Raw genomic sequence first — 24,429 nt, forward strand, 5'->3', positions numbered from 1 at the left:
AAGACGACGACAATACTTTACTTGGATTGCCTCCCCATTCAGACGATGCAATCACAGTCAACTGAAATGCAGGCAATCTGGCCCAATACACACCCGCTGCTTATGTCACATCTTGTCGCCTCTACAATCAACCATCACTTGCATCCCTTCACTGTGAACAAGGCCCAAACTCTTTTCACAGAAGAGGTTTTCGGTCCCCACATGAGCGATGGCAGTAAGCCCATCGACCAGTTAATCTGAGGCTCAAGTAGCACTGGCTGCAGGCTCCATCAAAAGGGAAAAAGGAAACAGACCTGGGACCTGCACAGCTCCTTGAAAAGGCAAACTCTCCCATTGGTCCACTCAAGCTCCTCCTTCCAACTTCTCCACCTTCCATGGGAAGGTACTATCGTTTGATACACCATCCGCATAGTTAGCCAAAAATGAAAAAATAAAAATAATTTACACTATCGACCACCTCTTGCAGATAAAACACTGCAGCAAAGGCAGCAATGGTTGCTGCTGTTTTTCACCCCTATTTTATGCTGCCAACAGAAATGGAAGAGGAGAACAGAAGAGGGAGGAGCACAGTGCTGACTCACAAGTGAAGTTTATTCACAGGAAAGCGCAGGCAAACAATATGACGACCAAACATAGCGCATGTGCTGCTATGCGGGATCAAGGAGCCATGCAGACAGATACAAGGCTTTTTTTTTTTCTTCATGTGGCAAGCTTTGCCAATTCCTCTTGTTAGTCGGACAGGGCGTTTGAACACTATGATGTAAGGAAGCAAAACAAGATTGGTAATGTCAGCAATGGTCAGCTAAATTAGTGGACTTTGATGAATATAATGTATGCAGATATTTTTTTCAGACAAGCATTATTGCACCGCCTTTTCTGGTCACTGTATATTTGTCAACAGGATAGAGGAATCTTACACACAACACCCTGGCAAAAACTGTGTTCCGTGCTTAATCCCACACATCACTTGAGGCTCAGTCTTTTTTTTTTTTTCAACAAGTGCACAAATCCCATCAAGTTTATTTGGTGCAGAAAAAAAACACCACCTACATCATACCTATTGGCTACATTTTTCGGACCATATGGCGATATTTTGGTGAAATATCACTACGAAAACATTATAGTGATATTTTGTTCAAACCCCCTGTACAATTACCAACACAGAAAAGCTAAGCTTACCACATGAAAAAAAAACAGGATTGTACGTCAGCAAGCCTATCTGCCTACATAATAGGGAAGTTGTGTTCCTTGATCCCAAGAAGCAACAGGCACAGGACAGGGCAGGCCTTTGCCCTGCAGTGGGCGAGTCAGGCTGATGACGATGACAGAGGAACCGGACCTTTCGTCGACAGAGAAGAGGTGTTAGCAGCGTGCATTATGAGAGTGAGAAGAGGCATGCTTCAAATGAGAGACCACTGAGAACAGGTGCTTCCAAGTGAGACTTGACTGGACTTTGTTCCTGAGAGTAGCAACTCTGACCACTGGTGATGGTTTCAGCGGCAACAATGGCTAAGCTCTTCAACAGCAGCTTGTTCGGGAATGAAAGCTTCCTCTGGTCCCAGTGTGTCCCCGCACTTGAAGTCGGCTTCTCAGACTGGTCTTCTCAAAAAAACAATTTCCTAGGGCTGGACACTGCAAGTGTCCCTGTGGTATGTCTCTCCAGGACATGGCACTGGCTGCAAAGCAAGCGAGGAGGACAACAGGTGCGCAGATGGGGAGCACCTCCGAAAGCCAGGCCGTCCTGCTGCCCCCCGCACTGCTCTCAGCACTTTCTCGCATTCTCTCCCAAAAAGACACGGCCAAGGGTGAACCCTCAAACGAGGCGAGTGTCCGACATAGAGCACTGCAAGGCAGTTCTTCTCGACCCAGTGACCAATTTGGGTGCCCCCTAGTTGTAGCAGACCGCATCACACTCACACTCTGTGAATACAAAAATAGTGTAACATGTTTTAAAAATGTCAAAGGGCAGGTTGTGGACCCCTGTCTCTGAAACTTTGCAAAAAAAAAAAACTGCAAAATATACAAGCCAGCTTTTACTTTTTTTTTTTTGCAAGTTATTTGCAGAGTATGCCAACACATGCGACTTACTCAAAATCAGGCGCGTTTCATCTGCTAAACCACAGCAGGTATGGCTGTTCAAACAAAACATCCAATTTTGTCCAAAAAAATTCAGTGTGTGTGTTGTGTTTTATGGCACATAGGCAGCTAAAAAAAATTCAGGTCTGTACAGTGCACAGTTGGGGGGCAGATATAAAGTTCAATATTCTGAACATTTCTCAAAATGTTTCACGCGTGAAATATTTCAACGGAAGATAAAACAACGCTGTTGTATCCAATGGTTTTGGTTCTCATTTCGAACTGATGAATTGGCTACTTGCTTGTTTGTGTTTATGTGTATTTGATGATCAGCTGTTTGTGTCACGTGCTCGTTCTCTACATATACTTGTCCACGTCCACTAAACTGTGATTGTTCCCAGTTTACGTTGAGTCTTGTCTCTTTGTACGGCCGCCTTGGTCGATACTACAACCTTTGGAGACGGAAGTATATCCATCGTCTCGTTATGCTGTATCATCATCATCTGCCTGACTGCGCCCACTGCAGAGCAAAGGCCTCTCCCATGTCTCTCCAGTTAACCCTGTCCTCTGCCAGCTGTGGCCACCGTATCTCCACAGACTTCTGAATCTCATCCGCACCCCTAACCTTCTGCCGCCCCCTGCTATGCTCGCCTTCTCTTGGTATCCACTCTGTTACCGACCAGCGGTTATCTTGCCTTCGCATTACATGCCCTGACCAATATCATTTCTTCTTCATGATTTCGACTACAATGTCATCAACCCGTGTCTGTTCCCTCACCCACTCCGCCCGCTTTTATTTAATTATTTATTTATTTAATTGTTTATTTATTTATTTGTACATACTATCGGTCCAACCTGGGAGTGGACACAACATCAAACTTGTGGCAGACGCAGACCAGCAGGAACAAGATGCAGTCAGTACAGTACCAACAATAAAACGGTGTTAACAAAGTACAGTCATAAAATACAGGTGAAAAATGGCAGGTAATAAAAGATTCCCTGTATGTATTGCTTTATATGGTTAGCAAGACGGACGGAAAATTGTTCTCGAGATTGTGCATTTAGAACTTCGTTTGGCAGCCCATTCCATTCGGACGCTGTTACAGGAAAAAAGGAATATTTGAAACAGTCCTTGTGAAATTTCTCTATTTGGACATGTCTACTATGTTTATTACGGCTTATGCGTGTTCATATTTCGTTTATATATCGCTCTTTCCTCACATGCACTAAGCTATTAATGACACAATAAAAAAGGTTTAGTCTTTTTTTTTTCGCCCCTGAGAAAGGAAAGGCGTTATGTTGTGTTTTATGGCGCATAAGTGACTGAGGCTATCATGCGCCAAGCTCAGGGTATAGAAAATTGTTTTATGTAGGATGTTATACAAAAGTCTAAATGAACGGCGGTGTAAAGGGCCTAAAAAGTTAATTCATGCAACCTAGTAAAAATATAAGACAAATTTTTAAAATTGACTTATGGTAAAAGCTTTAAAGGGGTTTGGTAACCTCAGCAGCCATCCTTGGCTGAGCAAGGATCTCAAGGTCCCGAACCGATGGAATAGGGACCTCGTTGACCAAATATTTAGGGGAATCCCCCAAGGTGGAGAAGATTTTTTAATAAAGGAGTAATTACTCATTGACGTCCACCCGAGCGCAGCCATACGGCCGCAAAGGAAAGCTATACAGCTTTCACAGAAACTTCGTAGTTAAAGAAAAATTCGTCCTGGTCTGGGGTTCGAACCCGGGACCACCGCCACACCGGAGCAGTCGCTCTACCAATTGAGCTAACCGGGACGGCAAGCTTATGGTAGGGCGAGAGCGAATTGATCTACAACTCGAAGTGGGAACAGTGTTGACCAAATATTTAGGGGAATCCCCCAAGGTGGAGTAGATTTTTTAATAAAGGAGTAATTACTCATTGACGTCCACCCGAGCGCAGCCATACGGCCGCAAAGGAAAGCTATACAGCTTTCACAGAAACTTCGTAGTTAAAGAAAAATTCGTCCTGGTCCGGGGTTCGAACCCGGGACCACCGCCACACCGGAGCAGTCGCTCTACCAATTGAGCTAACCGGGACGGCAAGCTTATGGTAGGGCGAGAGCGAATTGATCTACAACTCGAAGTGGGAACAGTGTTGGTGGAGTAGATTTTTTAATAAAGGAGTAATTACTCATTGACGTCCACCCGAGCGCAGCCATACGGCCGCAAAGGAAAGCTATACAGCTTTCACAGAAACTTCGTAGTTAAAGAAAAATTCGTCCTGGTCCGGGGTTCGAACCCGGGACCACCGCCACACCGGAGCAGTCGCTCTACCAATTGAGCTAACCAGGACGGCAAGCTTATGGTAGGGCGAGAGCGAATTGATCTACAACTCGAAGTGGGAACAGTGCTCTCAATTGGTAGAGCGACTGCTCCGGTGTGGCGGTGGTCCCGGGTTCGAACCCCGGACCAGGACGAATTTTTCTTTAACTACGAAGTTTCTGTGAAAGCTGTATAGCTTTCCTTTGCGGCCGTATGGCTGCGCTCGGGTGGACGTCAATGAGTAATTACTCCTTTATTAAAAAATAGGGACCTCAGCCATCTGCTCAGGAGTGAGAAAGTGGCTGGGGTGTTTCAAAAACAAATAAGGCATTAGGTTAAAATTTATAGTTTATCGAGAAAACCAGCTTCTCTTAAAAAGCTAAAAACAAAACTTATATCTACAAATGCATTGTCACCCAAGAGTAGCATTGGACGGAGAGGAATGTGTTCATTATAAAATTGAGTGAAGTGCTTTTTTCTTAGTGTTTCGAGTTTTGAACATGATATTAAAATATGGATTAGTGTGAGCTTGTCTCCACATGTTTCGCAAAGAGGTTCGTCTTGTTTCGTCATTAGGAAGTTATGTGTCAGGTGTGTGCGTCCTATGCGGAGCTGACATAAAATTACCTCCTTAAAACGCTCCTGGTGCGTACAGGTCTTCCATTCCCCTAGGACAGGTTTTACATAATGCAGTTTGTTGTTTATTTCATTGTCCCAAGTTGTCTGCCATTTAGCTTTCAAGTTAGAATGTATTAATTTAATGCAGTCTCTATACGGTGTACTAACTTTTTTGATTTCGTGACTGCGAGCTTCTGGAGCGTACAAGTCGGCTCTTTCATTTCCAACTATTCCAATATGGCTCGGCACCCAGCAGGAGAAAGGAAAGGCAAATCAGCTTTCGCATAAAGGGGTGTCACAGAGAGGGGTGTCACTGTACTTGGTCATCAAGTTTAAATATTTTTGTTACTGACTGGTTGTAATAGTTGCACTACGCATTATTTTCCCTGTCTACAGCAGATGAGCGGTTGTTCAATACTGTTAGTTTTAAGTCTGAGCTTTTTTCCTGAACTTCTGACACCTGTGCTACATATTATTTTCTCTGTTTATTGCCGATGAGTGGCTATTCATTATTGTGACCTTTATATCTGAGCTTTTGACACTTGTACTTGTAATTTTCCCTTTTTTTTTTTTTTGTATTCATGCTCTGTGCTAAAATCCCTTGTGGTGTGAAGAAGTCAGCGCAAAAAACGGACTAGGGACAGGAGAGAGGACACGTAAGACAAACATCCTTCTATCCCTAGTTTTTTGAACTGACTTCTTCATAACATGCATCACCAACTAGCCTGGCAGCTTGCTCTCCTGAAATGCATCCCTTGTGTTGTACACCATTTCTTTTTTATGTGCTAATATTGTTATTACATGCACAACGCTGGTGCTATAAGAGGCAGATGTTTTTTAATACGTGGGTGATCGCAACGATTGTGATAACTGACTCCCTACGGCATCATCCGCACCTCTGCTTACAGCAGCAACTGGCCATGAGGTCGCCGTCCTCTGCCTGCCAGTTAGTCTCTGACAGCCACCGTCCGCCGACAGCGAACACGAGTTGTTGTGAATCAGGCAACTCTTACTTCCTTCTGTTATTGGCGGACAACTGCAGTCACTTTTCGACAGAACCGCAACAGCCTGAACTCGAGCGGAAGTCTAAACAACCTCTCAAATTAAAAGTTAGTTTCCTCTTCAAAGTAGCCGTTGAACCGGCGAACTGCCTGTGCCACTCTGCACAACGCAACGGAAAAGACCACTTCTGGAATTAACAAACTTCATAGCCTCTCCACGACATGCGCCACTTCGAACAAATGTGTGCAGTGTTCAATACAACTAGTGCAGAAAATGCAACCAAATCGATTAGACCCTTGTTTTATGGGAGCTTAACGCCTCGAAGCAACTCAGGCTATGGGGACGCCGTAGAGGGCTCAGGGTTCATTAACGTCCCAGCAAACCAAAAACCTCTCAGGGACATCTATCTAGACGTCTCCGAGAGGTTTTTGGTTCGCTGGGGTAGACTGACATCGCACAATACACGGGCCTCCAGAATTTCGCCTCCAACGAAATTCGACCGCCGCGGCCGGGATCGAACCCGCGTCTTCCGGGTCAGCAGCAGAGCGCCATAAGCACTTTGCCACCGCTGCGGGCGCAGACTGCAAGGGTAACAGCTGTCTGCAAGAAAGGTGATCGCAATAATATTGCCTGTGTTTTCGAAAGGGCTTTAGAAACTAATTTTGCCCCGCATAAATACCGTCCGTCATAAGTATGATATAATAAATAAAATCTGAATTCGGACTGGGCAGTCTGCTGACACTCAGATTACCGCCTGGTATCGCAGTTACTTTCGAAACCGGAAGAACTAGCGGGTACGCTTGACAGCGGCACTGCAAGCCAGCATTGCGCAAGATAGCTCCAAGTTTTGTTTGCCACACAGAGGGCAAAAAATCGACAGAAATCATGCCAATGAGGCTGCTGCCGTTTAACCAAAACCTCACAGCGTCGTGCGGAGTGGTCGAGAGCCACCAGCAATGCGACAGCCCGGCGGCACCATTCCGGGAAACAGCGCCTTGACGCGCAGGGTGCACCTGTCCCTCAAAATAAGACAGCGCGACTTACGGCGTCGTAGAGTCGACTCGTCGGCTTTTGCTTGATCAGGCTGCGGCCGAGGCCACTGGCGTGCTTCTTCTTGGTCATGACGAGCGGTGCGCACAACCCAAACAAGAAGCACGTGCGTTGACCACCAAACGAACCACCACGCTTGCGTTATTTGCGTGAAGCCTACAAAATCCGAAACTGCGGCTGCTTGGCTTTCGCAGATGGCGCCGCGTGTGAAATCTGCTGCTCTGCTAAAATTGGTAAATTGATTTTTATGCGAAGCATATTACTAGAGCTACACTATAGCCCGTCGAGCGCGGCGGTGGAGCTACCACCGTGACCACGTGACAACATGACGTCACAGCAGAGGAGAGAGGGGCTGCCGGCTCGCGCTGTCGGCCGCGGCGGTGGAGGCTCCACATCAGTGGCGCGGCGGCTGACCACGTGACAACATGACGTCACAGCAGAGGAGAGATGGGCTGCCGGCTCGCGCGGTCGGCCGCGGCGGTGGAGGCTCCACATCAGAGGCGCTGCCTGCTGCTGCTGGGGGTACTTTCCATGGGTGCCAAGAATGCTGTTGTAGCCGGTGCTGGGGCAGCGGTTGTACACTCTGCATTGAATTCACCGATGATCCCGTATATAGCTGCCACGGCAATCCTTGCTACATGTCTAGTGGTTGTATTAAAATGACCAAGCATTCAACCAAGGAAAGCCATGTATTACCAAGCCTAGCCATCAATATGCTTCGCATCTGACTAGGCTTAACCTTAGCTAAGCCTCAGCCATTTTTGATGAAAGGAAATGCCGCAGTATCTGTCTCACTTATCTCGGTGGACACCTGAACCGCGCCGTAAGGGAAGGGAGGAAGGTGGGAATGAAATAAAAAAGAGAGGAAGAGGTGCCGTCGTGGAGGACTTTGGAATAATTTTGACCACCAGGAGATCATTAAAGGCCGATTCACAGGACCACGGCCGCTTGATGCAAAGCGCAAAGCGAGGTTTGCGCTTTGTATTTAGCGGCCGTGACAGGGCGGTCCGTTCGTCCGCGGCCCGCGCATTACGTGTTCATGTCCACATTTGAGAGGCACGCTGTCGGCCCGCGCAAGGAAGCGCAGGTCAACGTTACTAGATTACGACCACGTAAACTAGTAACGTTGGCACAGGTGCCTCTCCGCTCGCGGCCCGCGAAGATGCGTGCGCTAGCTCTGGCAACTGGGCTGGCATGTGGGCTGGAGATACCATCGACCAATCAGCGTTTCCAGCCTACCTACCCGCCAAGCTACCAAGCTACCCGCAATGCCTGCCGATTCACACGGCGGTCCGTTCGCCCGCAGCCCGCGTACTACGTGCTCATGCGTCAGCAAATTGAGAGGCGCGCTGGCCGCAAGCCGACAGCGCGCCTCTCAATTGTGCTGACGCATGAACACGTAGTGCGCTAGCCGCGGGCGAACGGACCGTCGTGTGAATCGGCCTTTACGGGATTCCCACGTGATTTTTCCCTCACATTTAGTTTTTCTATCGACAATTATTGTGCCAAGGAGGTCACATATAGAGACCACTTTGGGTTAATTGTGCCCAGTTGTGCCTAGTTGTACCGCTCACAGAAGTCTAGCATTAACTTCCCGTTAAAATCCATCCAGATCCTCGATGTGGCCATTCATGTCTCCAAGCAGAATAATAATCGGCACTATTCTAGGTCACTGTATCGGCATCGTCTCCAAACTGCTTTATATCGTCAATGAGGCACTTAAAGGGATCTAAAAACGTTGCTTAACTATATACTTGTTTTCTGATGGATGGATGGATAGGAGCGCCGCCTTTGAAACGAGGTGGTGGCAATTGCCACCATGCTCAGCTTTATTATTCTTTATTTTTGTTCAACTGTGTTGTTAATTTGCGGTTTCGATATAGCTCTATGGTTTCTATCGGGACCCCCTGGCGGCCATCGCAAAAGGCAAAAGCGGCCCGTCCTTTCCTCTGTCTCCGGTCGTCACACTTGAGCGTTTCAAGTGCGGGCGAGGTTGAGTAGCCTAACGAGAAATCGCCCGATCAGCTGGCTCCCGAGCAGCATCGTCGTGATGTGGCTGTGCATGGCGGCACTGCGAGTTTCGTGAGTGGTGGCCTTCCCATGCGGCGCCGTGCCCACAGCAGCCGACTCCCGATGCTGGCAGGCCTCCTCCTCCGTGCAAGCAGCTCGCACCAGCAGCAGCATGGCAACAGCGGCCGGCCGCGGCCTGCGGCGGTCCTGCGTGCGCTCCATCGCGTACGCCAGCAAGGGCGCCACCGCCGAGCTCAACCCCAAGGATAAGTCGCGCACCGTGCAGTCTTTCTACAACCAGTCGGCCATCGACGTCGCCGCTGCCAAGGTGCGACCCCTTTGCATTGCCGGTTGCGCCACTCACCACATCCGCGTTTGGCGCGCACGTGCTCCGAGGAAGAGTCGTCGGTGTCTTCGAGCAGCGTGTCGAAGCCAGTAATTTGCGCTGTCACAGAAACCAGAGCTGTGCTAAACGTTGTGTCCAAGTTTTTTAGGTAGCAGTTAATGCTTGCAGAAAGGCAGGGCGAAAGTGTCACTCGTAAAGTCCGACACGATTCAATGAGAAAAACTTGTGCCATTTGGGCAGCTTTCCCAAATGCAAGTGTCAGTGGTCAGCACCGTTATGTCAGACAGTGCCGATCGCTGCTATTCATTGAGCATGAACAGTACTGGGAGTGTTTATCAAGGGAAGAGGTTTGGTTAAGCGTCAATCTCATCGTGTCACGGGTGTTTTTTCCTGCATGACGCTGCTGCAGGTGAGGTCAGCATAATGTTCGAATAACCGAAAGCAGGCCTAGTTGGTTTTGGTAGTAGGAGGATGTAGCTCAGAAAAACGCAGGAAGACAAAAGAGACACTAACTTTCAACTGGAGGTTCACTCAAAGAAAGGAATGTACACATGTTACAATGATGAAGCCATTCAACCATGTTCTGTCTTCCTTTCTGGGTTATGTTGTGCAATACAAAGGAAGTGTGGTGCTCTACCACACGCCGTCAAAAAATTGTTGCTTTCCTCTTACTGTCGTTACTGTGCAGTATTGTAGTGCTGACATTGTAATGACAAGAAATATGCCATTGCCGGATGACAGGGACCTGCGGTTAGTTTAGCCCAGAAAAAAGGTGGGTGTGTACACATGCATTGCTGTTCTCTGTGAGTCCAGGAGAGAGGGTAGATTTTGGGTGCAAGCATGGATGATGGGGGGGGGGGGGGGGGGGGAGATGCCTGACCCTGGCAGATGAGGGAAAGCTGGGCTAGGATGGATGGAACAGCTGAGTGGTAAAGGTGGTGAAAGGGGGTTGTTGAGAGCTGCCTCTTGTAGAGGCCTGCCAGGGCAGAGAGTGTTGAGTCTAGGTGAAAGAAACGTAAGGTACAAAGTACTAGAACCCGTTGAGGGCATGATCCTCATGGAGGCCTGAACGCAGAGTGACGACGGCAAGCCGAAGGAGGTGGGTTACCGAGTGGTCACGGTATGGTGGACGCCAAAGGGGTGATGGGGGGGATGCCAGAAAGAGAAGGATAGAGGGAGATGAGGTGGTTTGGGTACGTTGGTATGAAGACTGCTTGAGAAGCTTGATTTCTCCAGGCCAGTGGGGCTTAGTCGAGATCTAAGCCATGTTGCGGAGTGTCCTGTCCATGACAGGGAGAGCCAGACGAACATCAGAGAGTGATGTCGTGAAAGATGTGATCAAGTTTGTTTTGTTTGGCTACTTGGGAGGCAAGATTTAAAAGGTTTGGTTTGGTTTATGGGGTTTAACGTCCCAAAGCGACTAAGGCTATGAGAGACGCCGTAGTGGAGGGCTCCGGAAATTTCGACCACCTGGGGTTCTTTAACGTGCACTGACATCGCACAGTACACGGGCCTCTAGAATTTCTCCTCCAAAGAAATTCCAGCCGCCGCGACCGGGATCGAACCCGCGTCTTTTGGGTCAGCAGCCGAGCACCATAGCCACTGAGCCACCGCGGCGGCGGGTAGCACACAGAAGAGCACCCTGAGGAGTGCCCCGGGTGAGGTGATCTAGAGAGGCAAGTTAAAACAGGGCATGGTCGTTGCACACACCTTGCAGACATAGACAGTCACCAGTGCGTGAATTTGAGTTGGGCTGGGTGAGAGAATGGTGTGCATCCTGAGCATAGGCGTGGCGTTGATAAGAGTATGTGGGAAAGTTTTTCCCTCCTCTAAAAAATCAGAGCCGCCGCAGTGGCTCGGTGGTTATGGTGCTCGGCTGTTGACCCGAAAGATGTGGGTTCAATCCCGGCCGCGGCGATCGAAATTCTAGAGGCGTGTGTACTGTACGATATCAGTGTACATTAAAGAACCCCAGGTGGTCAAAATTTACGGAGCCCTTCACTACAGCCTCCCTCATAGCCTGAATCGCTTTGGGACGTTAAACCCCATAAACCAATTAAATGAATAAGCAAAAGAATGGTGTGCTATGGGCTAGTTGTTTTACAAAAACGCAATGTGTAAGCAGCAATGTGGACATGGTACGATGAAGACATAGCATGACATCTTCCCACGATGCACAAAACTTGGGGGAGGAGCAGATTCACATTCAGTGGCAAGCTTGTAGGGGTAATAGAAAGCTCCTGCTTTGTATTGGCGCAGCCCTGATAGCAGCACCAGATGTGGTCTCCACCACTGTTGAATTTGACTGACAAAAGCGGATTACACTCCCCATGACGCGATGCACACAGGCTTTCCTGCTGTGCCTTTTCTTGTGTGGCCGGCAGAATATCACGCATAAAAAAAAAAATGGCTGATGGCTATCAGAAAACCAAGTGCATCATGCGGTTTTATTGACGGACAATTTTCCGTAAAGTTTCACAGTCAAGCTTCGGCAGAAACTGTGTGATCACTTGAGAAAGCACACTGAAGCTCTTGTTGCCAAGGGTGGACTGAGTGCTGAAGCTCAGATCAGTGATGTGCTGCAAAGGAAGCTACCGGATTCACTTTGCAGACTGAGATGCGCAGGGCAGAACCAATCGTCAAGGGAGGGTGTAATTTCTGAGCCGTTCGTTAAGGTCATTCATTAATGTTGCAGTTGAGCAGGCAAGGGCTTCGAGATGTAGAAAAAAGGTTACTAGAAAAAGTGCTTTCATAAATGTGGTCTTAGAAATTTGATTGGATTTCATCAAAACCTTGGAACATGATCACGAGCCAGTATCATAGATTGGGCCCCAAAAACTGGTTCCTTTGAGGAGGACGAGCTAGCAAGTCCGGCCACAATTTGGGAGCTCCAGAATTTTACTGGAATGTTATCTAAACAAACGCACAGCTGTCTGTCTCGTTCTCTGTCCCGTCTTCAAAAAGCGCTGTTATTTCTTTTCCGTCAATTCCGTCAAGCGTACATGAGTTGTGACAAGAGTTTATGAAGAATAACGTTAACTGCTACTGCATGCAACACTGCTATACTAACCCGATTCAGATACCTCACCAGTCATGCAAGCATCACGGAATCAGGGTCTAGAAGAGCGTTATGTAAAAATACTGGAGCCACCATAGTCCTCCGTAAAGGCAGCAAGACTGTCTCACCAGTGATATTCACCTCCAGTTTACAGGAGGTGTTCCAAGGCGTGGATTGGGAACAGTTGGGGATAAGAGTTAATGGAGAATACCTGAGTAATCTACGATTCCCTGATGACATTGCCTTGCTAAGTCACTCAGGAGATGAGCTGCAAAGCATGATGACAGGCACAGGAGAGCGGTGGGTCTAAAAATTAATATGCACAATGTTGAACACTTTCGGAAGGGAGCAGCAATTTACGATTGGCAGCGGGGCATTTAAAGGGGTTAGGGAATATGTCTGTTTAGGGGGCAGGCATTGACCGCTGATCCTGATCATGAGAGGGAAATAACTGGAAGAATAAGCATGGGGTGTAGCATGGCAGGTTCTCTCAGATCATGGATGGCAGTCTACCAATATCCCTCAAGAGAAAAGTATACAACCGCTGTATCTTACCGGTACTACCTATGGGGCAGAAACGTGGAGGCTAACAAAGAGGGGTTCAGCTTAAGTTAAAGGTGCACTGAAGAGGAATCTGAACTTGTCTTTTTGCCACAGGAACTCGATCTACACGTTCCGAGCTTTCTTAGAAACTGCGATTTATTGCCCTATGTGGCAGATTTCCATAATTAAATCGAATTAACCTCCGGCTCCCGCCTTTTTTTTAAAATTCTCCCCCGTACGGTGGGCGGAGCCGACCAACGCGCGGAGTGCCTTTCACCCAGTCCCGTTACGGCTTGCCGCTCTACCATCGGCGGAGTAATACGTAGTAGTCCGTAGTAGCAAATAGTCTGCGCATATTTTTATTTCTGCGGGCTTATTTTGCGGCTATATTATCTGCGAATGAAACTATTTATTCATGGAAACCTAAAAAACAAAATAAAGCGAAAGCAAAGCCTCCACGGGACTGGCTGGAAGGCACTTCATGCTTTGGTCGACTCCACCCACCGTACGGGGAGAATTCAAAAAATAAAGGTGGGAGCGGGACGGTAATTCGATTTAATTAGGGAAATCGGCCACATGGGACAATAAGTCGCAGTTTCTAAGAATGCTAGGAACATGTAGATCGAGTTCCCACGGCAAAAAGACAAGTTCAGAATCCTCTTCAGTGCACCTTTAAGGACAATGCAGCGAGCTATGGACAGAAAAATGATGGGTGTAATGTTAAGAGATTGGAAGTGGGCAGAGTGGGTGAGGGTATGGACAGAAAAATGATAGGTGTAATGTTAAGAGATCGGAAGTGGGCGGAGTGGGTGAGGAAACAGCAGGTTGATGACATTGTTGTTGAAATCAAGAGGAAGAAGTGGGCTTGGGCAGGGCATGTAATGCGATGGCAAGATAACCAATGGTTGTTAAGGATAAGGGATCCAAGAGAAGGCAGCCTAAGGGGGGTGGCAGAAAGTTAGGTGGGCAGTTGAGATTAAGAAGTTTGCGGGGACACGGTGGCTGCGGCTGGCAAAAGACAGGATTAATTGGAGAGATATGGGAGAGGCCTTTTTCCTGCAATGGGTGTGTTCAGACTGATGATAGATTCCGAAACAGTGCACAAACCTGCTTTAATTTTACTGATCATGAAGGACATGCCCAACAAGTGACATGAAACTATGCAAGCCCTCTGCTGCAATTTGTGGCGAAGCTGACTTAGCCATGTATACGCCCTCTGCACCCCTGGTTGTGTCTGTCCATACACACCAGGGTATTCACCACTTTGGGCTTTTGACCCAGGGCAATAACTGCTGTGTAGGCAGAAATGACTGAGATTGGCTTGAGGCCCAACTTGGCACAGCTCATTCCAGAAACGGATGAATGCTTCTTTGATTTCCCTCCACGGCTCTGTGGCTGGGAGAGGAAACATCTACTGGGATACGGGGGGGTCACACACCTCCGGTGAATGCAGGCTAAACGAGTGCTCCTTTGCAGCCCTCAGTGCGGCTGACGCCAACAACCATCCTGTACTCGGGCAAGTCCCCGGACGGCAGCCACCTGCTGGTGAGTGGTTCCACTGGTGCTGTTGGGGGAGCATGGCATGGCGTGATGCACCGGAAATAACTTCTCTGGTCACTGATCGCTCTGTATTGTGAATTTCTGGGCCGTGTGGTTATGGTGTTTCCTAGAACTGCCCTTGACAGTGGTCACAAGCATGTGCCATTCACTGCGACCGAGCTATCATATTAGATTAGTAATTGGCCGAAGGTTTTCAGATAACATTTCCTGATTGAGCATATTCGCAAAGTGCGTCTCACGCTCTGCGGCACTGCAGCGCAGCGCCCAGTACCTGCACAAGGAGCTGCCGGTGCGGATCGCGCACCGCATTGCTGGCTTCCGGAACCTGCCTTTCATCGTTGGCTGCAACCCCACCATCCTGGCGGTGGTCAGTATGCCTAGCACTGTGCTTCTCTCCCGTCTGCCCTGCACTGCACGTGGCTTCTCTCCTTGCAGCACGAACTCTACACCCAGACGTTCTACCTGCTCACGGAGATCCCGCCGGTAAGCACCACACAGGTTGGCCCCAAGGAGGAGGAGGTACATCCTGGAGGGTGGTGGTGTGCAGGTGACTGACTTCGAGTCTGAGAGCCGCTACTCGGAGACGGTGCAGCAGGTGCTGGATGACCACAAGGACGTGGTGACGCAGCTGGCCGCCGGCTTCAAGGAGTGTCGCAAGCACATCAAGGTGACCTCTCTGCTGTTCCAGGGGGGCTTGAGAGGATGATGACACCTCCATGCAGTGCAGAGGGAAGACTCCCTTTAGAGGAGAGCGTGAGGTGGACAGATGAGATGAGGAATTTCTGTGGGCCTTTGTCCTGGAGTGGACATACAAGTTAGGCTGTTGATGATTAGTGCTGTGTTCCCAGCCAGCAGCATGTCATGGCCTGACCATAACTGTGCAGTCCTCTGCGAGCACCTGCAAAGCAGCGGGAGTGCATGGTTGGGAGAACAAAGTGAAACGCGTGAACTGCACAGCCCTCCTTTGCTGCTTCTGGGGCCACAGTATTGGTCCCTGTGCTACTCATAGCAGGTGGAAACCACCTTGTTTACATCGTTGTGTGTGTAGAGTGGCAGTGGTACAGAATACTTTCTTCCCAGCAAGCCATGTCGGTGTTATGCTGTGAGCTGCTTTTATCAGATAATTAGTAGGGCTTTGTTGATCAGGGATTGCGTGGTAGGGCAGCACGGAAAGGCAGGGGAGGAATGATGGTTTCTCTATGGCATTGGTTTTTGATTAGGGGTGGGTGACTATTTGGAATTTCAAATACGAATCAAATATGTTTGATATTCAGTTTGTATTCGTATTCAAGACTTCCTAAATACTCACCAGCGATCGGGTCGTATACCTGGCTGATTTTCATAAATTCGACAGTGGCAAAACCACAGTATCCGGGAAAATTGCCTGATGATAGAGATGCAGAGGAGCGCCGACCTTCCAGCGTGCAAAAAGTGACAAGTGGAGAGGGAAAGGCGTGAAGACGCTGAAATTCAAATTTTCACTACAGATAACTCGGCTTCTACAAAGCGCATTAAAAAAATTCTTGCTGGACAACATTTGGAAATGGACACCGTGAGGCTCTCATTGGTCAGTTCAGACGAGCCCCCGAAGGGGCACCGTGTCAAGTTATTACCTGCTCAACATGTGATCATCCAGATGTTCGTCCTCAGGCCTGAATTGCAATTAAATTTCCTCCCATGCCCCTCTAATCAGCGCGCTAAGGCAGGCGTGTTGACGATCGGCTAATTCTTGCCGAGAGAGAGTCGGGCCACACAGTTTTGTTTTTGGAGCTTCGTCGCCAGCCCACGGCAATGGCGGCTGTGCATATCAGTGAGCCAGCCAAGCTGCACACCGTTTGGTACGACGATTTCCTGTTTGCTGACCCTTTTTTGTTTGTTTTTGAAGGCGTCTTCCCGCTTTGTCGCCAGTGCACACTTCCCTCACTTTCATCCGCGTGGTATTTCCGTTCTTCCAACATGCTGAAACTCTGCGCCTGTCACGTGCTGTTTGCTGTTTGTGTGGTGAAGCCTCCTTGCATGCGATACTACACATGGAGCTCCAGTGCTACCGTTTTGAAAAGAAGCGACAGAGAACTTTACCATTGCGGAGCAGTTTTTCTGCCACTCCTGATAGCGTGCATGATTTAAAACATTCAATGGAACTGCGAGAAATCGCTCTTGTTGGGCAGTCTTTGTGTTAAAAGGAGGCAACAATTGCCCAGCTTCCCACAAAATAAATTTCGCTTTCATGCGAACGCTTTTTGGCAGTTTGGGGGGGGGCCGTTTGATAATTCAACATTCGGATAATTCGGACGTTTTTTCCACTCCCGTGAAGACTGAGTTAATGAGATTTTACTGTATAATGAAACGTCCTCCTCTGTGTTTCAACGAAGCACTTGACCGAGTTTTGTGTGGCGTGGCAGGTTTTGGGGCTGGCGACCGCCTCCCCTTGTCACTGTTGCTGACTCCTTCTACCATGGAAGTGTGTCCCCTTGCAGTCTTGGAAGTGTGTCCCTTTTCATCACGTGTGGTAAGCGTTGCACTGGGGCGGGTCATGGCTTCTGCGCAGCAAGACGAAATGGTGAAGACCTTTCTGGATCGTACGCTGACCTCGCGCCTGGGAATGCGGATGCTGGCGGAGCACCACATTGCGCTGCGCAAGGACCGGGTGAGTGCAGGGGGCGGCTGGTAGCTACTGCAGCCACCACAGTTGGCTTTGTGTCCATTTACTAGGGGAGGTTGCACCTCCCCTCAAGCGAGAAATTTTATACAGGGAAAGCGTCCTTCAAATGGGACTCCCCCTCCAAGAAAGGTTTATAAATCCGCCCCTGGTCCAGGTGCTCCCATTTTATACTTGCCTGTTCACAAATAACATGTCGTAGTTTACAAATACGTACTAGACATTAAAACCATCAAGTAACTATATTGTTTCTGAAATCATTTTTTTTTACTAGATAGTAAAAAAGAAAATGCTTAGGTTGCTGCAGGTTACTGAACAATAGTTCACACTTGTAGGTGCACAGCTTATTCGACTCAGTTTAAATTCTGTGTTTTGGACTTTTCAGTTTTGTAAAGCTCTTAATGTTGTGCACTACAACTTTGACAAGATTCAAAGGTATTATGTGCTCTGTTGAGGTTTTGGGGGAATGCACAGTCTTTATAACAGACACCATTTATTTATGCTCAGCATAAGTGTATTGTGTGATGGTGTGTTTCTTGTATATGTGTGCATGAGTTGCCATTGGTGTATTTTTGTACTGCTGCAGGCTCTGCTTTTTCTAGAAAATTACACGATCAGTGTGCAACCATAGTCGGCGCCATAAGAGGTGGCCCACTCGTGTCCACTCACAGTCACAGCCTGTTACTTACAATCACACTCGTGTCCACTAGCACTGACAACCACACACACCCACTTGCACTCACAACCATTCATACGCTTGTCCACTTGCACTTACAACCCCTTACTCACACATGTCCACTCACCATCACAGTCCCTTACTCACAATCACACTATGCCCACTCACACTCACAATCACGCACACTCGCAACCATTCACTATAATAATTCCTTACTCAGAGTCACACTCATGTTCATTTGCACTCACAACCACTCACCCATACTCATGTCCACTCTCTCTAACATCCATGTACTCAGTCAAAAACAGAGCGGCCAATTTAGTTGCCACCATTTATCGACTACCGAAAATCGCCAATACGTTTGATCTTTATTGGAATGACATGAGCATTTCTGAGGCGTATTAAATATATTAAATACTACCATTTTGTCTAATACCGTGAGCATCAAGTCATCACCATATTCCATGCTATATAATAATAAACCATTTCCTTCACCGTTGATGGAGGGGGTGGGAATAAAAGTGATTAATGCTTGACAAAGTTCCCACCCCTTTGCAGCAAGTGAGCAGTGGCTTGCGACGGCACTTCTGTCACGATAGCAAACAAATAAGTGAAAAAAAATAATTTAAGCACGAAAAAGCAGTTCGCTGAGAAAAGGAAAACGCGCATCAAAACAACAATAATTGCAACTAAAACCACGCTTGTAAAACCACATGCCTGATTTTTGTCGCAGGGCATTGCCGAAAAGTGCACAGACCAAGCCTGTGTAGTTCAGGGGCCAGGCCAAATATGTCAGTTTCCTTGGGCATGCAGTAGGAGGTCTGGTGAAATAATTACGGCCACTCTGCAGTTTTGCTATGCGCACACCCGGGTGTAGAAAAATGTGTGTGCCGACAAGCGGGCAGTGGTTGTTTCAGCAGCTCTGTGTACATGAGCTCGAGCTTATGTAGGAGGCATGGCAGAAGACGTCCTTGCAGCTCGTTACACCTGCGAAGGGCCTGCGCCCATGCCAACTCTGAACGGATGCGCCAGCAGAATCTGTCCAGAGACGTGCTGCGTCACCCTCGGCCATGAGTGTTTGCTTCCCTCAGCTGTCAGCGCATTCACCCATTGCTCACCCATCTCTGCTCTCACTGGGGGGCAGTGTGAGTGCACTCCTGAGTGCATTGGCATCTGTCCACCATTATTAGGAAGCACATCAAGGTGTGTCTGTGTGCCAGGAGGCGAGAGGTTGCTTTTAGAGGGAGAGGGGAATAGAATGGAATAGGGTTATTTTTCGTGAAGGAGTTTTGTGTCTTAAATGTGTAGAGGAATTCATTTGAGTCAGGTTTTAAACAAATATAGACACCTAATTGTGGTGGCACGTTTTCTTTTCTACAATGATGCAGAGGACACTACTTTACATGAATCACCACATTTTGGCTTCAGTTTCAACAGCCGAATGATGACTATGATGCCAAAGTGTGCTTATAGGCCATGTGAGGCATGAAAAAACTGCAATATAGTTGCTGCTTCATCATTTTAATCCACTACAATGCTAAAGCTGGCGTTCCTCAAGAGCAGGAAGACAACGAATGTAGAACCAGCAATTATATTGCGCTTTTTTCATGCCTCGCGTGGCCTATAAGCACTCTTTGACGTCACGGTCATCATTCAGCTGTTGAGACGGGAACAGAAGCAGTATGGCAGAAACATTTAATTACAAATTTAGCAGTCATAGGAGAATCTGGGTACAGTAATGCCTTTTGTGCCTTTACAAAGAAGAAAACCCGCACCCAAAAGTTGAGTGTCTATACTCCTTTAAGAACTGTGTGTATTCATTTTGTGGAGGTGGCAGTTGCCAATTGGTGGTGCGTTTTCCCCACCTGGATGTCATCTGGCTTTGTGGTGACACGATGCCAGTGGCCACCATGTTTGCAGAGCACATTGCAAGCAAACTCTCACCCTGCAAGCTGATATTCCTGCCCACATTTACAAATTATAAATGCAAAATTGCAATTGCATGTGTCTCTGTAATAAGCTTGGGAGTTTGCAGACGTTTTCATTGTGCTTGCTAGTTTGCTTGAAAGTGTTGTTTCCAAAATTGGGTACTAGTTCTGGCATGATCGAGGGCAGTGTTAAGAGGCATTTCTTGTGACTGTGTGGCCTGCTGCGAGTGTAACCCTGCGTCTCCTCCCAACCAACAGCCGCATCATGTGGGCATCATCAACACAGCCATGAGGCCCAAGGACGTCATTGAGAAGTGGGCCGACTTTGTCCGGTATGCCACCCCTCTCCTCCCCAGCTTAGTGTATCTCAGTGCTGTTGTGTCCTTTGCTGCCAGACAGATGGCCTGCAGAGAGCAAGTTATTTTCACTGGGGACAGGTATTGGATGCTGCTGTGCTTGGCTTCCCTGTCTCTCAGTGAGAAAGTATACCTACTGTGGCCAGCATTTTTGAGTACTTGTTGCTTTAGAGCCTTGAATTCAACGAGTGTCTGTGCTCATCACCCATTGTAGAAATATGATTTCTGCTGTTGCGATCACTTGTTTGAAGGAGTATAGACACCTAATTTTGGTGGCATGTTTACTTATTTGCATTATTTGCTCTTGTGCTGTCTCGGTTTCACCAGCTCTTTAATGTCAAAGTTTTGTATATGTCACGTGAAGCATGGAAAAACTGCAATAGAATCGCTGCTTCTCCATCCATTGTCTCTTGAGGCAGGCTAGCCATAACGTTCCAGTGAGTTATAATGAATGAGTTCCAGTGGAGTTCTTTAATGCGTCAAGTGACCTCTGCACAATGTTGATGTCACAGCCATTGATGTCACAGACCAAAACTGAAACAGCATGAGAGAGAAATTGGATATAAATTACTTAGCGCTCAGAGGCAAACACCACATGGTGATCTATGTATACTAACGTCTTACGCATCATTACATAGAAAACACACAGCGAAAAATGAGGTGTCTGTGCTCCTTTACCACTGGCAAGCTTTCCCAATACGTTCTGTAACCATCGAGCCTGCGCTTGATGGCAGTTGGTCAAGTGCTTGGTCCAGCTGTTATTGAACGCAAGTCGCCGCAGAGTGCATATTGCTGGTTATGATGCTGCTTTTGGCTCTGTGCTCGGGGACAAGGTAATGTGCCGTGGGCAGTGGGCTGCTCAGGCTTAGGGACCCTTCTCTCCAACTTTCCCCTTTTTGCCCCAGGGCCTGTCCTGCCTAGCCTCTGGTGCATTGGCAAAAAAAGTTGTCCCTGATTATTGTCGCTAGGCCTAATGACGAAGACTAGCGCCGCTTGTCGGTTCTTATCGTTTTGCCATCTTCACCGCTTCGTGCAGGGCTCTTCGTGCGCACCACAGTTCTCGCAGTTTTCTCCTCTTGACCTTGTCCACACCCATGCGTCCGTCGGTGGCATGCCGAAGGCAGCACAGGCATTGTAGGTCGAGCTTGTGAAAGCGGTCGCCTTGTGTACACTGTTGGGTTTTAATTGGGGAAATAAATACGTTTTCCTCGCTTAACTGCGGCTGACACAGTTCAAAACCACCGGATCCCACCCCGTCATCGCGTAAACTACCGAGCGCACGCCGACCACAGCGGGCCTTGCTCTGAGGGAACACAGGAACGACACTCTGGCTGATAAAAACAAGACATGTATTGCTACAACAACAGTAACGCCAGCTAGCAACAAAATACGCTGAGGAATCAAGGACGTCCAACTCACCAGCACGGTTATGAGCGAATGCTCGCCCACGCCAGGGCAAGGGATACTCCATGGCCAGACAGGACGAGATGCAGGGGAACGTTCCTCCCCACGAGGATTCCCCATTGGCCCTGCCGGAGAGGGGAGCGTCGCACGTGATTGTCAGCGTGCTTCCCTGGTCCCCAGCCGAAGAGAGCCGTCTCTCCCCCGCACGGGGGTAGCAAGCATGCTATTCGTGGCGCTCGTGGTGCTGCGATGCCAGCGCCCTCCCTTGTTAGTTAAAGTAACATGGCTAAGGAGGGTGCATTGCGGGGAAGCGAACCATAGGGGACGAGTAAAGCGTGTCCCCACGACACGATGCGCAGTGAGATTTAGCCATGAAGAGCTTTGAAACGTGGATGAAACTACTGACTTGTTCCTCTTACATGATGTGATTTTTTTTTCAGTGAAATTTGATTTTTTTGGACTAGCTTATTGTTGAGATGATTTCATGGTTCCCAAAGAGCAGCTTTAGTTAGCACAGCTGTGCACAGAGGATGCCCTGGCGCATGTTGCATGAGTTAAAGTTAATGCAAAACGGGAGCAAACTTGTAAGTGTCCGCATCAGTTGCATTGATGCCCCCCCCCGTGAATTGGCTTTATGCCCGAAGGGTGAGGGAAAGGGAGAGAAAGTTGCTGTGTGCATGCTGACATCATGAACCACAGCAGAAGATAAGGCAGCTTTGCCAGGGATGTAAAGAGGCCTGGAGTTCCGAACGAAATGAGGTGCATACACGCGCAATAAACTTTGTCAATTTTTGCAGCCTGCATTGTCAAACAAGCAGTAGCGATGGTATTTTTGATGCCAAAGCATTGATAGTTCCATTAAGAGAAAAGCTGGTGGCATATATTAGTGTGTGCAGATGGTGCAGAGAAACCCAGTGGTGGCAGGAAAAACAGGGTGACATCACAGAGCGGCCGTAGGATGCACATAGCAAGCCGAGCCCTGCCACTTCAGACAGTCATGTTCATGTCTGCATGTGCTCCCCATGGCCGACCTCCATGTGGTGCCAGTTTTCCCGACAACATTCGCACCTGCACTTGTGGTGCAACCACTTGTTGTACAGCCTACCGAGTGGTGGCATACAATTTCTCATTAGCTTACACATGCTAGTCAAGTTGGAGGCTAGCTTGTGACATGTGCACCTTTAGTTATATGCCTTCCCAGTCCTAAGGTGCTGTTGAGGTGTGCACCAAGGTCTGAGAGAGTTACTGCGCCATTTCCTGTCCCCAGGAACCAATTTTCGTATTCTCTTATGCAGTCAAACAGTGTTGGGGTGTTGTCACACGTGCACGTGTGTGTATGTGGGCGGCTGTCAGTTCACCCAGAGACAGTAGTGCTTTTGCATTCCCTCACGTAAGCATCTTTCAGAGTCCCTGCTGAATTTTTTTCTTAATGAGCGCGTGCATGAAATCTATGGCTGCACTGGTTGCGCTTGTATGGGGACGCAGTGCCAGTGTGGGTGGAGGCTGAGGGTGCCTCCCCTCCTGTGCAGGCAGGTGTCTGTGCACAAGTACGGCAAGGCGCCCCCGTTCAAGTACAACGGACACCTCAACTGCACCTTTCCGTACATCCAGATGCCCCTGGACTACATCATCCCAGAGCTGCTCAAGAACGCCGTGCGGTGGGTGCCTTTGGTCTGCTGGTATCTCTCATGCAGAGGTCTGGCTAAGTTCAGCCGGTTATCTTTTTCCATGCGCTCTACCGCAGCAACACACATAATCCCCCAGCTTCACATACATAGGCTCGTGTAGGTCTTATCAAGAAGATTAAAGCCCATTTTTGCTCAAGCTCACCTTTGGCCCTGGCTATTGAAGAGCGGAATTGGCTTCCTTCTAGTGTTGCGCTTATCGCTGAAGCATCATCATTTCAAACAGCTCTTTTGTCATATTTAGAACCTTGCAACCTAGAGTGATGTGCATTTTTATCTCTTTTTGGTTCACTGCTTTTTTTTTTTTCGTTTGCTTGGGTGTGTGTATGTCGGCCGTTACCTTCTGAGAAATGTTAGATGCCATGTTTCCTGACTTCCAAAGGTGGAATTTTTGTTATCTTTTCTGAACTACTTTGTTTGCCTACCGTGCTCTATTTTTAATTTTTGATATTTTTCAAATACCTGTTCCTAGGTATTTTTTTTCCCTTTGTCTTATTACTTTATACCACGTTTCTTAGATTGATTATTTTGTTTTCAGCTGTTTGTATTGTTGTACACTTATTAAGTCGTCTTTGATGAATCCCCCCCAATGCAATGTCTGCAAGGACCCTTGGGTGCTGAAATAAATAAATAAATAAAATTCTTTTGAGTTTTTGGGTATCTAGTATTTTCGGGGATATGTAGCATTTTGGATATCTAGTAGTATTATCAAGTGTAGACTGATTGGGCACAGTGATTCTTGTTTACCTTCATCATTCCGTAGGAAGAACTTTCAGCACGCGCACGACTTACGAGGCCCGTAATGGTGCCTTGTTCTGAGCACCATCTGGTCTCAAGCGGAAGAACTGCGTGCTGTAAACGGTCTCTAGGCTACTTTGCAGCTTGGTTCAGTGTTGGCCAGCTCATGCAGAAAAGGCGTATTATTACTAATTTCATGCTTTAAAGCGTCGCATAAATGAAAATGCTATAGCTTGGTGGGAAGTATTTTATATTCAGGGAAAAGTGCTTGCGTGTGGAATGTTCTAGGAACTTTTTCAGTCATTCTGAAAAGGTTTCCTGCAAGATGCGCAATTTTTTTGTTATGTTTTCATCTGTTTCCCCCATACCAAGTTGGATTGAAGCAGGAGCTAAACAACGGATGATATGCTGCTAACATGGCT

The 24,429-nt window shown here is 47.9% G+C and overlaps 2 protein-coding genes across 2 annotated transcripts in view; one reads left to right on the plus strand and one right to left on the minus strand.

Annotated features, from left to right (window-relative positions):
* LOC149324520 (large subunit GTPase 1 homolog) overlaps window positions 1-7,333 on the minus strand; it is a 63,983-nt gene extending 56,650 nt beyond the window's left edge. Inside the window, exon 1 of the mRNA XM_089565459.1 lies at window positions 7,039-7,333. Within this exon, the coding sequence (XP_089421585.1) occupies window positions 7,039-7,116 (78 nt within the window). The 5' untranslated portion in view covers window positions 7,117-7,333. The remainder of the gene's footprint in view (window positions 1-7,038) is intronic.
* Window positions 7,334-8,812: 1,479 nt separating this feature from the next.
* Window positions 8,813-24,429, plus strand: part of LOC149324521 (branched-chain alpha-ketoacid dehydrogenase kinase-like) — a 36,535-nt gene continuing 20,918 nt past the window's right edge. Inside the window, exons 1-8 of the mRNA XM_089565460.1 lie at window positions 8,813-9,382; window positions 14,478-14,546; window positions 14,818-14,928; window positions 14,997-15,044; window positions 15,109-15,228; window positions 17,110-17,208; window positions 20,083-20,156; window positions 23,114-23,242. Coding sequence (XP_089421586.1) covers window positions 9,227-9,382; window positions 14,478-14,546; window positions 14,818-14,928; window positions 14,997-15,044; window positions 15,109-15,228; window positions 17,110-17,208; window positions 20,083-20,156; window positions 23,114-23,242 — 806 coding nt within the window. The 5' untranslated portion in view covers window positions 8,813-9,226. The remainder of the gene's footprint in view (window positions 9,383-14,477; window positions 14,547-14,817; window positions 14,929-14,996; window positions 15,045-15,108; window positions 15,229-17,109; window positions 17,209-20,082; window positions 20,157-23,113; window positions 23,243-24,429) is intronic.

Source organism: Amblyomma mixtum, unplaced genomic scaffold, assembly GCF_055824585.1.
Source record: "Amblyomma mixtum isolate Tamu unplaced genomic scaffold, ASM5582458v1 scaffold_27, whole genome shotgun sequence".
Lineage (NCBI taxonomy): Eukaryota > Metazoa > Arthropoda > Arachnida > Ixodida > Ixodidae > Amblyomma > Amblyomma mixtum.